The sequence below is a fragment of the Triticum urartu genome, chromosome 3A (assembly GCF_056163025.1).
Source record: "Triticum urartu cultivar PI428250 chromosome 3A, HENAU_Tu73, whole genome shotgun sequence".
Taxonomy (NCBI): domain Eukaryota; kingdom Viridiplantae; phylum Streptophyta; class Magnoliopsida; order Poales; family Poaceae; genus Triticum; species Triticum urartu.
Window position 1 is genome coordinate 86682837 of NC_141875.1, and position 11088 is coordinate 86693924.

Sequence of the window (11088 nt, forward strand, 5' to 3'; positions counted from 1 at the left end):
ACTCTGTTTGTCTATGTATTCACACATGTATTATTTTTCCGGTTAATACAATTCTAGCATGAATAATAAACATTTATCATGATATAAGGAAATAAATAATAACTTTATTATTGCCTCTAGGGCATATTTCCTTCACAATCATCTACAGACACTGGCCTAAAGTTGCAAAGACCTTGAACATGAATGAAGGCTCAATATTCGCCTTCCGCTTCAGCAGTTTTCCAGATGAGATGCATCTGTCTATGTACCGTCTATGATGCTAATTTCGAAAGGTTCTAGATGTTGCATGTGAAACTTGGTGTTGGTGCAGTTGTGTAATGGGGTAGCTGAGTGCTTAAGCTATATCATGTTATACTCAGATGTATTTCAATTATGAAATTCTGCTTCCTTAATATGGAAATGAAATATATTATGTGCTTAATATGAATGTCAATTAGATTAATAAATGGATTACTAATAATAGGTAAATTAGCCTGCTAATTGGGTTTTCCTATTGCAAACGGTTATTGATAAAACACCATGGGCGATGACCTCAGGCAACGCACATAATTTGTAGGAATAAACTGTGTTGGATCAATGAATAATCACACACGACATTCTCTTGAAAACTATTTGCGTTACGCCACCTTGTGCAAACATTTTCCTTGGAGTGACTGTGTGGGATGTATATACGAACAGAAACGTTTAGCGGCGACTGACTGTGTGGGGTGTACTTACGACCGAAAACGATTTCGCTTGTATAATTGTATTTTTTTAGCACTACTATATGTATAACCGTATTTGGTCGCTCGCCGGTCGCACACGACCCCATTTTACCGAGCGTGTGTGCCAGGAGGGCATATCCCCGACGGTTTCTGGGTCGTGTGGGAAGGACCCCCCCTATCGCAGTCACTCACTAGGTGACGGTTCCGAACACCATCGTGGAAAGGGGTTAAAAACTGTTTGTATAGCACCTCGCTGTACCAGTGATACCAGCAATCGTTTGCTCACAACACACGCGGCTTGTTAACAGGAATCGTATGTGTTGTTATCGGTCTTCCCACACATTTTCGATTACAGACCTGTTTGCCGCGTGTCACACACATCTTGTTAAGTTGAACCATTTTTGTTCTCTTGGCCCAACGCAAACAGTTCATCCGAGTGAACTGTATGCCGTATATCACACACACCTTCATCTGGCTGCCCGTTTCTGTTGTTCCGCCTCATCACAAATAGTTTATCCGAGTGAACTATATGCCGTATATCACACATGCCTTCATCTGTTTGCCTATTTTTTTGTTTGCCTCATCGCAAATAGTTCATTGAACTGAACCGTATGCCCATCATCGCACACACAACTAAAATATGAACCGTGTTTGATGTATCCTTCATCGCAAATGGTTTGCATCTTTTTTATGGTTAGTTTACATCACCGTTTGCGTTTAATGCATCGCACACAGTTTCGTCAAAGGGTCTCTGATCGTAGTGCCGCGTTAGCAGCATCCTGCAGTAGTGAATATAAAGTGTTGAGAAAAAAAGAGGTTTGGGAATGGTGGCTGCTAACAAGGCTTGAAGGTTGCTCGACCCCTCTTGATAGCGCGGTTTTTCTGTGACTCGAATAAATTGAAACCAAAGCTTCGATTCGCCAGAAAACCACGCCTTTTACCATTCTGTAGTGTGTGTGTGGGGGGGGGGGTGTTAACCATCTCCTCAATCAATCTCCGAGGAACCAATGACCCTAGTTACACCTTAGCAACCATCATTAGTTCCACTAATCACATTTCCATCACACCAAAAATACTATTTAAATATAAATCCACTTCCAGCTTACAACGCTTCAAATGAACTATATGCAAGAAATACTATTTAAATATAAATCCACTTTCAACTTTCAACCATCATTAGTAGAAGTGTGAAGAAGTGTAAGATATGCGAAAAATACTACTCCCTCCGTCCCAAAATATGAAATGTTTTTGCAAGCTAAAACAACTTGCAAAAATGTCTTATATTATGGGGTGGAGGGAGTATTTGTGAAGTAGTGTAATCCACTTTATAAATATGCAAGAGATACTACAATCTTTAGAAATACTATTTCACTATAAATATAAATCCACTTTCAACTTTTTTCACTTACAAAAAGAATTAGTGATGAGTTGGCTACTAGATCATGGTGGATGCTTTGGCCTGTTTCTAACAACTTTGGATAAAATCTCTACCCTGCATTACTTTTCCCTTAGAAGGAATTTTATTGTTTGTCTTATAGCTTTTGCGTACAAATAAAGTTGTAGTTCAAATTTTTTACCAACAGTGGTGCTAGCCCAAATGGCTAGTGCCGCTAATCTCAATGGCAGAGTCATGAGATCGACTCCAACACTTGCATCATTTTTGGCAAAAGAAATAGTAAGACGTTCATTGGACCGACCACGTCATATGAAAAAATAGATCACGCGTGAGAGCAAAATGCGGTCAACGCCCACCTACCCTACACGAACCGCAAATCAAGTGGAAACGGAAACCTGCCCATTAAATAGCTAATTATTGCCCACTACTCTACGCAACCGCGTGATTGCGATCGAAGGGCTCATGGGTCGTTTGCCCGCATCCCTAAACGCGGAGTTCATTTTGGCGTTACTTGTGCTCTCACCTGTAGCAATTAATAGCAACCACAATTATAAAAACCATTATGATTAAGATAAGTGTGACAAGCAAACCCATCCAGGATCCCTCAAATAAAGTTAAATCATCCCGGTCGACCTTGTTCTCTTGTCTTCTCGAAGAATCCTCCGCGAGCCGGGATCAACCTCCACGGTCCCATACGCGTGCTTCCTCTTTTATAGGTGCGGAGTGCATGGCCGGCGGCGAAAACATGATGACTGTGTTGGTGTCGGCGGAGGTGGAGGCCGAGATGGACCTAGAGTTATCATCTCGCGTCGGGGTGCCCAACTTTGAGTTCGCCTTCAATTCGGAGGTCTTTTCCAACATGGTGATGCAGATAGAGGTCATCACCGGCGGCGACGTCAGTGGAGGATCTCTCCTCATAGGCGATGACAATAAGAAAGGTGCGTGGATCCCACCCCTGGGTTCGATATGTTTGGCCATTTGGAATTGCATGCATATTTAATTCGATGCATACGTTAATTTGTGTGGGCATATGGGGTTGTTGCGCTTGATTTGATTTGAAATGGTCGGGTAATTTTGTTTTAGCTCAGGCTGACCCTTCATTCAGGCAGTTTACCGTGTTAGTGTAACATGGGGGCAACAGAGGGAATCCATAAGTTATGTGCTTGTGCGTGTGTTGATGTGGTGTACACCTATGTTAGTGCGACATTTTCTTTGTTCACGTATGTTAGTTTGTTTTGTGTGCATCGAAACATTTAGGCTTTGTTTGGACGTAGGGGATATAGGACCCGGGGGAGACAATCCACAATAGGGATTTTTCCCATCACACAGGAATCCGTGGTAGAAAACCATGGCCCCGCTTACCACCATTTGGTTCACTCACGATGGGGGAAAGACGGGGAAAAGTTTGTCCTCTAGCACAGACCGGCGTCAGGGTCACGGGCAGGAGTGCGCTAACTTGTCTAGAGACAACGTGTAAGAGACGAGGAACTCCATCCACGAGTGGAAATACATTTTTTCCTCCCAGGGAATTCACGAGAAAGCGAAGAAATTTTTCTGTTCCACCTCTCGACCAAATGGTACGGCGGAAAAACCGGGGAAGGTCTACCACCGGGTGGGAGTTTCCAAGGAATGGATCGGGATCCCATCCCCTGCTGCCAAATGAGGCCTTAAGGTCATTGTTAGCCTGCTTGATAACTACTTTTGTTCAAGTAGTTCAAATACTTGTTGCATAGAGATAAATTTGGCACTAGCACATATGCGGTTACACCAGACTGCTAGTATAAATTTTGCACGTGAGATCTTATGTCGATGGGTGATCGTCAAGATCGGAGATTGTGGGGATCCCCTTTTAGAGATTCAGTCGGGGGTCAAACACTTCAGATCACTTAAGAGATTGAGCCTTTGTTTATCCAGGTTCATGTCAGCAAGAAGGTGTAACACTCGACGTCCTAGTGCTAGTTCTTGCTTCTGAAGACAAGTGGTGTGTGTGTGTGTGTGTGATAACAAGGTTTTCCTCCTCCCTTGAGGCTCCAGTTTGCCCCTTACTTAACATGAGAGCAGCCATAGTATACACTCTTTGGCGCATGTGGTGTGATCGGGGTCAAATGCCCCCTCCTCTCGATCTGCCCGGGCCTAGCCTGCCTAGGCACCGTGTATTTCATAGGAATTGGTGGCGTTGCCCTTCAGCAGTGCAATGCTATCTCTTTAACTGTGTCGCTGAATCCATCCGTCATGAAAAAGGTGGATGGAAACCATCTAATGACAACTCCAACATGCTGACGCATTTTGTCTGTGCATGTCCATTTAGACCGAAATGGACACAAAAAATGGCCCAATGTGCCGACACAAACAAACGACCATCCTTTTTCATCTGTCCGGGACCCATTTCTAGCCTGAATTTGGGCCGGATTTCCGTCGACGCGCGCATGATACGGACGCGCGCCACATCCACCCTTGTCCTTCTCCTGACCCGCCCCTCGGTGATGACGTCCGTTTGATCAGGTTCGCATCGCGGCATGTTAGGGTCGCACTTTGGAGTTGCCCGTTTTGGTCAGGTCCCGCCCCGCGACGTCTTGCATCTATAGTCCTCGTATTTGCTGGCCACGTCCAACTCAGTCCTAGAACTTGCGTATTGCTTTAATACGGTCCTGGTACATGAAAATACGTGATCAATACGGTCCTTGAGGTTGAAACGTCAGTCCTGGCTCTACACGGTCAGGTCCCGCCCCGCGACGTCTTGCATCTATAGTCCTCGTATTTGCTGGCCACGTCCAACTCAGTCCTAGAACTTGCGTATTGCTTTAATACGGTCCTGGTACATGAAAATACGTGATCAATACGGTCCTTGAGGTTGAAACGTCAGTCCTGGCTCTACACGCTGCATACGTATCTCGTATTTCTGTAGTGAAGGCCGCGTCTGTATGTGGCCCATATGTCAGTGGGCTGAGTGGGCCGAGAAATAAAATGAAAAAAAGAGGCAAAGGGGGATTCGAACCCACTAGCTGTGCCCAACCACTACCCGAGCCGGCCACCAGACCAAGTGCGTGGTCTTGTTTGACATGGGGATGCACCATATATTATAAGCATATCACTGTTTCTTTAAAAAATTATACGTGAAATTTAAAATATTCATGAGTTTTTATTTAAAAAAAAGTTCATCGATTCAAAAAATGTTCATGATTATAAAGTAAAACGTTGTGTCTACAACAAATGTATGTAAATTTTAAAAAATAATCAACACAATGCTTGGGAATTTTAAAATTATAATTCGAAGATTTTAAAAATGTTCACTGGTTGAAAAATGTATTGATGGATTCAAAAATGTTCGTCACAAAAAAAATTCTGACTCTCAAAAGGTTTTCAAGAAATATTTTGCCTATGAAAAAAAACTTGTTTACGAGTTCCAGAAAACATGTGCGCAGTTTCACAAAAATTCACTAACTTGTCAGCGTAGTCCGCCGTATTGCATACAGAAGTTTTGAAATTGTGAATATTTTTTAATTCATTATTTTTCCAAAGGCGGTCCACCTTTTTAAAAATTGGGCTGAATGTTTTTCGAATTCAAATTTTTTTATCGAATTAAAAAAATGTTGAGCATATTTTTGAAGTTACGAAATTTTTCTTAATTCATGAACTTTTAACAAATTCGTGAATAATTTTTGAAATGGCTTACATTTTTTTTGGAACTCGTGATCATGTTTTTTTGCAAAGGCGAACATTTTTGTTTAATTCTTGAATAGCTTTTGAAATTAAGAAAGATGCTGTCTGTGATGAACAATTTTTTAATTCATCAATTATTTTTTTGAATCAGTGACCATTTTTTTCAAAATTTATGAAATAAAATTTTCTAAATCCCAACCATTTTCTTGAATATTTTCATAAATTCAAGTATTTTTTTATATACAAACTTTTACTTTTGAATCGTGAACATTTTTTGTATCAATGAACATAAAAGAATCAATTCATGAATTGAACAGAAAAGAATCAATTCATGAATAAGTGTGTGTGTGTGCGTGCGATATGTGACGAGATGCATATATATTTAGTCTATTGTACAAGTTGTGAACATGTTTTTGGAGTTTTCTAAGTTGCACTCCCTATATATATGTGAGGAGATGCACTCCCAAAATATTCACCATATTTTTGAAGTTGTGAACATTTCTAAATTCATGAGCTCTTTACAAGTTAGTGAATTTTTGTGAAACTGCGCACATGTTTTTTGGAACTCGTAAACAAGTTTTTTTTTCCATAGGCAAAATATTTCTTGAAAACCTTTTGAGAGTCAGAATTTTTTTGTGACGAACATTTTTTAATCCATCAATACATTTTTGAATCAGTGAACATTTTTAAAATCTTTGAATTATATTTTTAAAATTCCCAAGCATTGTGTTGATTATTTTTTAAAATTTACATACATTTGTTGTAGACACAACGTTTTACTTTATAATCATGAACATTTTGTGAATCGATGAACTTTTTTTAAAATAAAAACTCATGAATACTTTAAAATTCACGTATAACTTTTTAAAGAAACAGTGATATGCTTATAATATATGGTGCATCCCCATGCCGAACAAGAACACACACTTGGTCTGGTGGCCGGTTCGGGTAGTGGCTGGGCACAGCTAGTGGGTTCGAATCCCCCTTTGCCTTTTTTTCATTTTATTTCTCGACCCACTCGGCCCACTGACATATGGGCCGCATATAGACGTGGCCTTCACTACAGAAATACGAGATACGTATGCGGTGTGTAGAGTCAGGACTGACATTTCAATCTTAAGAACCGTATTGATCATGTATTTTCATGTACCGAAACGTATTAAAGCAATACGCAAATTTCAGAATTGAGTTAAATCGTGGCCAGCAAATACGAGGACTATAGATGCAATTATCTCTCCCAGGTGGGCGCGACGCCTAGTGTTGACGAGGGGTCTCAACTTCCCGGCAGTCCTCGAGGTCGTTCCTGGTGGAAAGATCCACCGGGCACCACCTGCCGGTGCCCCCCTCGAAAGCGTTGGTTCCTCTCTTACGGTCCAGGACGTCGCGAAGGTCGTCGATGCGGGCGGTGTCGGATCCACGGGCCCTGCGATTTCCTGGATCCACGGGCGCATGGGGGACTCCTCCTCCAACGCGGCACCGGCGGGTGTCGGAGGAGAACGCACATGGTCTGGAGCGCGGCCACCTTGGTGGCCTCGCCAGCGCCCGGCCGACGGCGCGCTGGTGGGGGCTCGACGAGCAGGCACCGCCGGGGGGAGCTGAGCCCCCTGCCGCTAGAAGACTGGCTGAGCCGCAACGATGTCCCATGCCATACCCAGTGGTTCCCAGCGTGCTGGCGGCGAAGGCCGCTGCCGCCGCTGTGCCTGCGATCGACGGGAGGGCATGGTTGATGATGATTGATACAACAAATATTTAATATTTGGATTTAGCTGTGGTGTTCAAACACATCTATCCCCTGTCCCTGCAACAGCAGAATACAATCAATCCACTGCAACTGAGACTAGCCACTGGACAATGGATGCGAACCATGCGACTCAGAAAACTTGAAAAGATGCTATTCCAGCTGACACCTAAAGTTCTACTACTTGATGTCCTTTAAGGAATTGTAGGTTTTGAAATCCTAGTATTCATGTTACAATTCCTGGTCAAGATTGCAGTGAACCTTTACAAAAGGCATTGCCTAAGTTCGGCTTGTGACAAATAGTTATCTGACGAAGTTATATGAAATTCCAGTAGGATCCTTGGGATAACATCTATGATCTCTTTCCTCACTGAGCTACAAGCATGTTTAGGTTGCTTGCTGCAGCTAAATTGCCGTTCAATTTTTCTGATATTATTTTTACCATTTACGACATAACTGAAGAGTGATTAAATGAATCTGCACCATTGAACAGAGTGTTTCAAGTATTTTCACAGAAGAAAAATATGTCCAATGGTTTAATTGCTTACCTTTTACTTCTCCTAGTTGTCTTGTATTTCACTGATCTTGGTATTTTGCAGCTGATAATGGACAGATAGACTGTTTCTCAACCATGGCAAGTACACCAATTTTAACAGTAAAGACCCTTCATATCAATTCAGCGATTCTTGCTGCAAGAAGTCGCTTCTTTATAAAGGTAATTTTATAATCATGTGAAATACATTTGTATGATCAGTTCAAGTTTCTGATAAGCTTCATGTTTCTTAGCTTTTCTCAAATGGCATGAATGAATCTGATCAGACGCATCCAAGAATCAGGATTGCTGATTCAGGTAATGTGATAGCTTAACTGTAACATTCTTCCTCTTATATTTTATTCTTATTTGCTACTGTGGTTGTGCTACTATTTCTTGTCATAAGAGTATTTATGGTAAATAAAAGATTATTTTTTATAGTCTCTGCACTTAAATTTACTGGTAATTCAGCATGCACACTGTATATATTGCATGTACCATGCACTATCTAAATATCCACTGATATGTGTCGTCTCTTTTAGTCATCGATGTGGGAAAATCGTGGATTAATTAACTCACTCCTAAGTAGGGAACTCTCTCTTAAGTTTATTTTTTCATATGCAATTATCAGCCATTGGATCTGATTGTATTGACTGATTGAGATCGCTTGGATTCCTCCCAACTCGTATGTTTTCTGTAGTAGTATACATATAATTTTTCTGTGATTGGAAAAAAAGTTAATCTCCCATGGAGCGTTTGTCAATACTGTAAGTCAGTAGTCAACTTCGAAAATTATTTAGGGTACCAAAAGAGTGTCCTTTTTTTTGCTTATTTGTTGAACTGTTCTCTTATGATTTTTCTGTTTTCATTCTACTTGGAACAGAGGAAAAGGCCTTTATGGAGCTTTTAAGCTTCATGTACAGTGGAAAGTTGACAACAATTGAGCCCACTCTTCTGCTCGACATCTTAATGGCTGCCGACAAATTTGAGGTTCTTTCTTGCATGCGGTACTGCAGTCAGCTGCTCAGAAGCCTGCCTATGACCACAGAATCTGCACTGCTATACCTTGACCATCCATGCTCCCTTTCAATGGCTGCTGAAGCTCAGAGTGTGGTAGGTGCAGCCAGGGAATTCCTTGCTGAGAAATACAAGATTTTAGACAAGTGAGTGATCCCCATTTGATGGAGCAATTTTTATTTTTCATTTTGGAGAAAAATGTAGGCATTGGCCATTGTAATGTGCATGAAGTGTACTCATGGCATGGTTTGTCCCATTTCAGGTTTGAAGAAGTGATGAACATCTCTCTTTCTGGAATCGAGGCGATCTTTTCGAGCACTGACATACAAGTAGCATCTGAAGATGCGGTATATAACTTCTTGCTTGAGTGGGCCCGTGCGCGATACCTGGAACCGGAGGAAAGACGCGAGATCTTGAGCAGCCGTTTGCTTCCGCTGGTACGCTTCAGTCATATGACATGTGCCGCACTTCAGGAGATCCTAGCATGCACTGATGATGATATAAACCGTGAGCAAGTAACCAAGCGCATCAATGAGGTCCTCCTCCACAAAGCTTACCCAACCCAGATGGAAGGTACTCTTGCAGCAGATGTATCAACTCTCGTTTGGCAATCTGCTGAGCGAACTTACGGGTCCAAACATGTGAAAGCGGTCGCGTTTGATCGACCTTACCCACAGGTTATAGTTTACATGGATCTAACGCGCGCCGAATGCTCCGGATTCTTCCCATCAGGAGTTATATTGTCGGACTGGTTCAATCTCGCAGGTCAGAAATTCTATCTCATGGCAAACTGTGTACTGGATGAGGAGACAGAGTTGTACAGCTTTTGCCTCTGGTTAGGGATATATGGAAATTCTATCTCAGGCTCGTCGTGTTTCGATATTGAGTTTGCTGCAAGGACAAGATCGTCAGGAAAATTCTTGAGCAAGTACGGCGGTAGGCACACATTCAGCGGGTCTTTGCTGGAGGGATGCGATGATCTTTTTGGAGTTCCATGGTCGACGTTCATTGCGGACGACAGCCTCTTCATTGACGGCGTGCTGCATCTGAGAGTTGATCTGACTGCGGTGGAGCAGCCTGAATTACAGACCTGATGGTATTTCACTCAGCAAAGTTAGGGTGTGTCTTGAGCCCTGCATGTGATACTGTGAGCTGCTGCAGCAGCCAGGAAGTTTAATCCCTGGGCATTGTCCGGGGTAACCTGAATCATGTGTTGTTGTTGTTGATCGGTTGCTACTGCAAGTCAGTAGTAACATGTGTGTGTGTGTGTGCGCTGACTGCTGACTTTTGTATGTTGCTATCATACTTCAGAATTTTATTTATGCCTGTGCGAATGGTCTCTGTGCTGGGAAAGTGATTTTGTTGGCTGAATGATGCAAGGAGATTCCGACTTGGTGCTTCAACTGCTTCCATCTGACTTACTTTAGTGTTTTTCTTTTCTAAATGTTAGTCCACACACTTGCTGAATCTTGAATCTTCGTTGACAGTCAGCGGTTCAGGGCTTGCATTGCTACAAGATCATCCGTCCCAATGATCACATGGATCGTCCCTCTTCTTTTCGTTCGTCCTTCGAATGTCGACGGATTTGTGAAGTTCTTAAGCGTGGATGCTGATTGGTGCGCTCCCCTCCCCCCCCCCCCTCCACCCACCCACCCACACGAGCGCCAGGGGCGGCGGAACCCTAGCCGCCGGTCCAGGCCACCATCCTTGCCCCCTCATGTCCTTGTTGCAGCCTCGGTGCGCTGACGGGCAAAGCCTGGCTAGCATTGGCGACGGAGGGGTGCCTTCCTTCGCTCGTTCGGCGCTTGGTGGCGCAACGTGTGGACGAGATGTGGCGGCACCACGGCAGCAGCCGGCGGTGGTGGCGCGGGTTGTGGGCGGCAGCATGAAAGGGTTGTGGTTTGCGGGTTGCGGGGGTGCGCACCATGTCATCGGAAGGGATGGGACGGGTGCGTCTCGGATCTGCCTTTCCGGGGATACGGACAGCTCGGCTCGTTGTGGTGACGGGGCTCGGCTTGTCGCTAGTGATAGCGTGCTTGCC

General features: G+C 43.2%; 1 protein-coding gene across 2 annotated transcripts; it reads left to right on the forward strand.

Annotated features, from left to right (window-relative positions):
• Positions 1–2722: 2722 nt before the first annotated feature.
• Positions 2723–10410, forward strand: LOC125543003 (BTB/POZ domain-containing protein POB1-like). 2 transcript variants are annotated; one of them, XM_087546479.1, is made up of 5 exons: positions 2723–3038; positions 8098–8213; positions 8285–8348; positions 8914–9193; positions 9310–10410. In XM_087546479.1, exons 1-5 carry the CDS (start codon positions 2828–2830, stop codon positions 10139–10141), a joined length of 1503 nt encoding a protein of 500 aa, XP_087402605.1. In that variant the 5' UTR covers positions 2723–2827; the 3' UTR covers positions 10142–10410. The 2 variants fall into 2 exon arrangements, with proteins under 2 accessions (XP_087402605.1, XP_087402606.1); XM_087546480.1 differs by lacking the exon at positions 2723–3038 and adding an exon at positions 6991–7702 and having other exon boundaries at positions 9310–10409.
• The last annotated feature ends 678 nt before the right edge of the window (positions 10411–11088 follow it).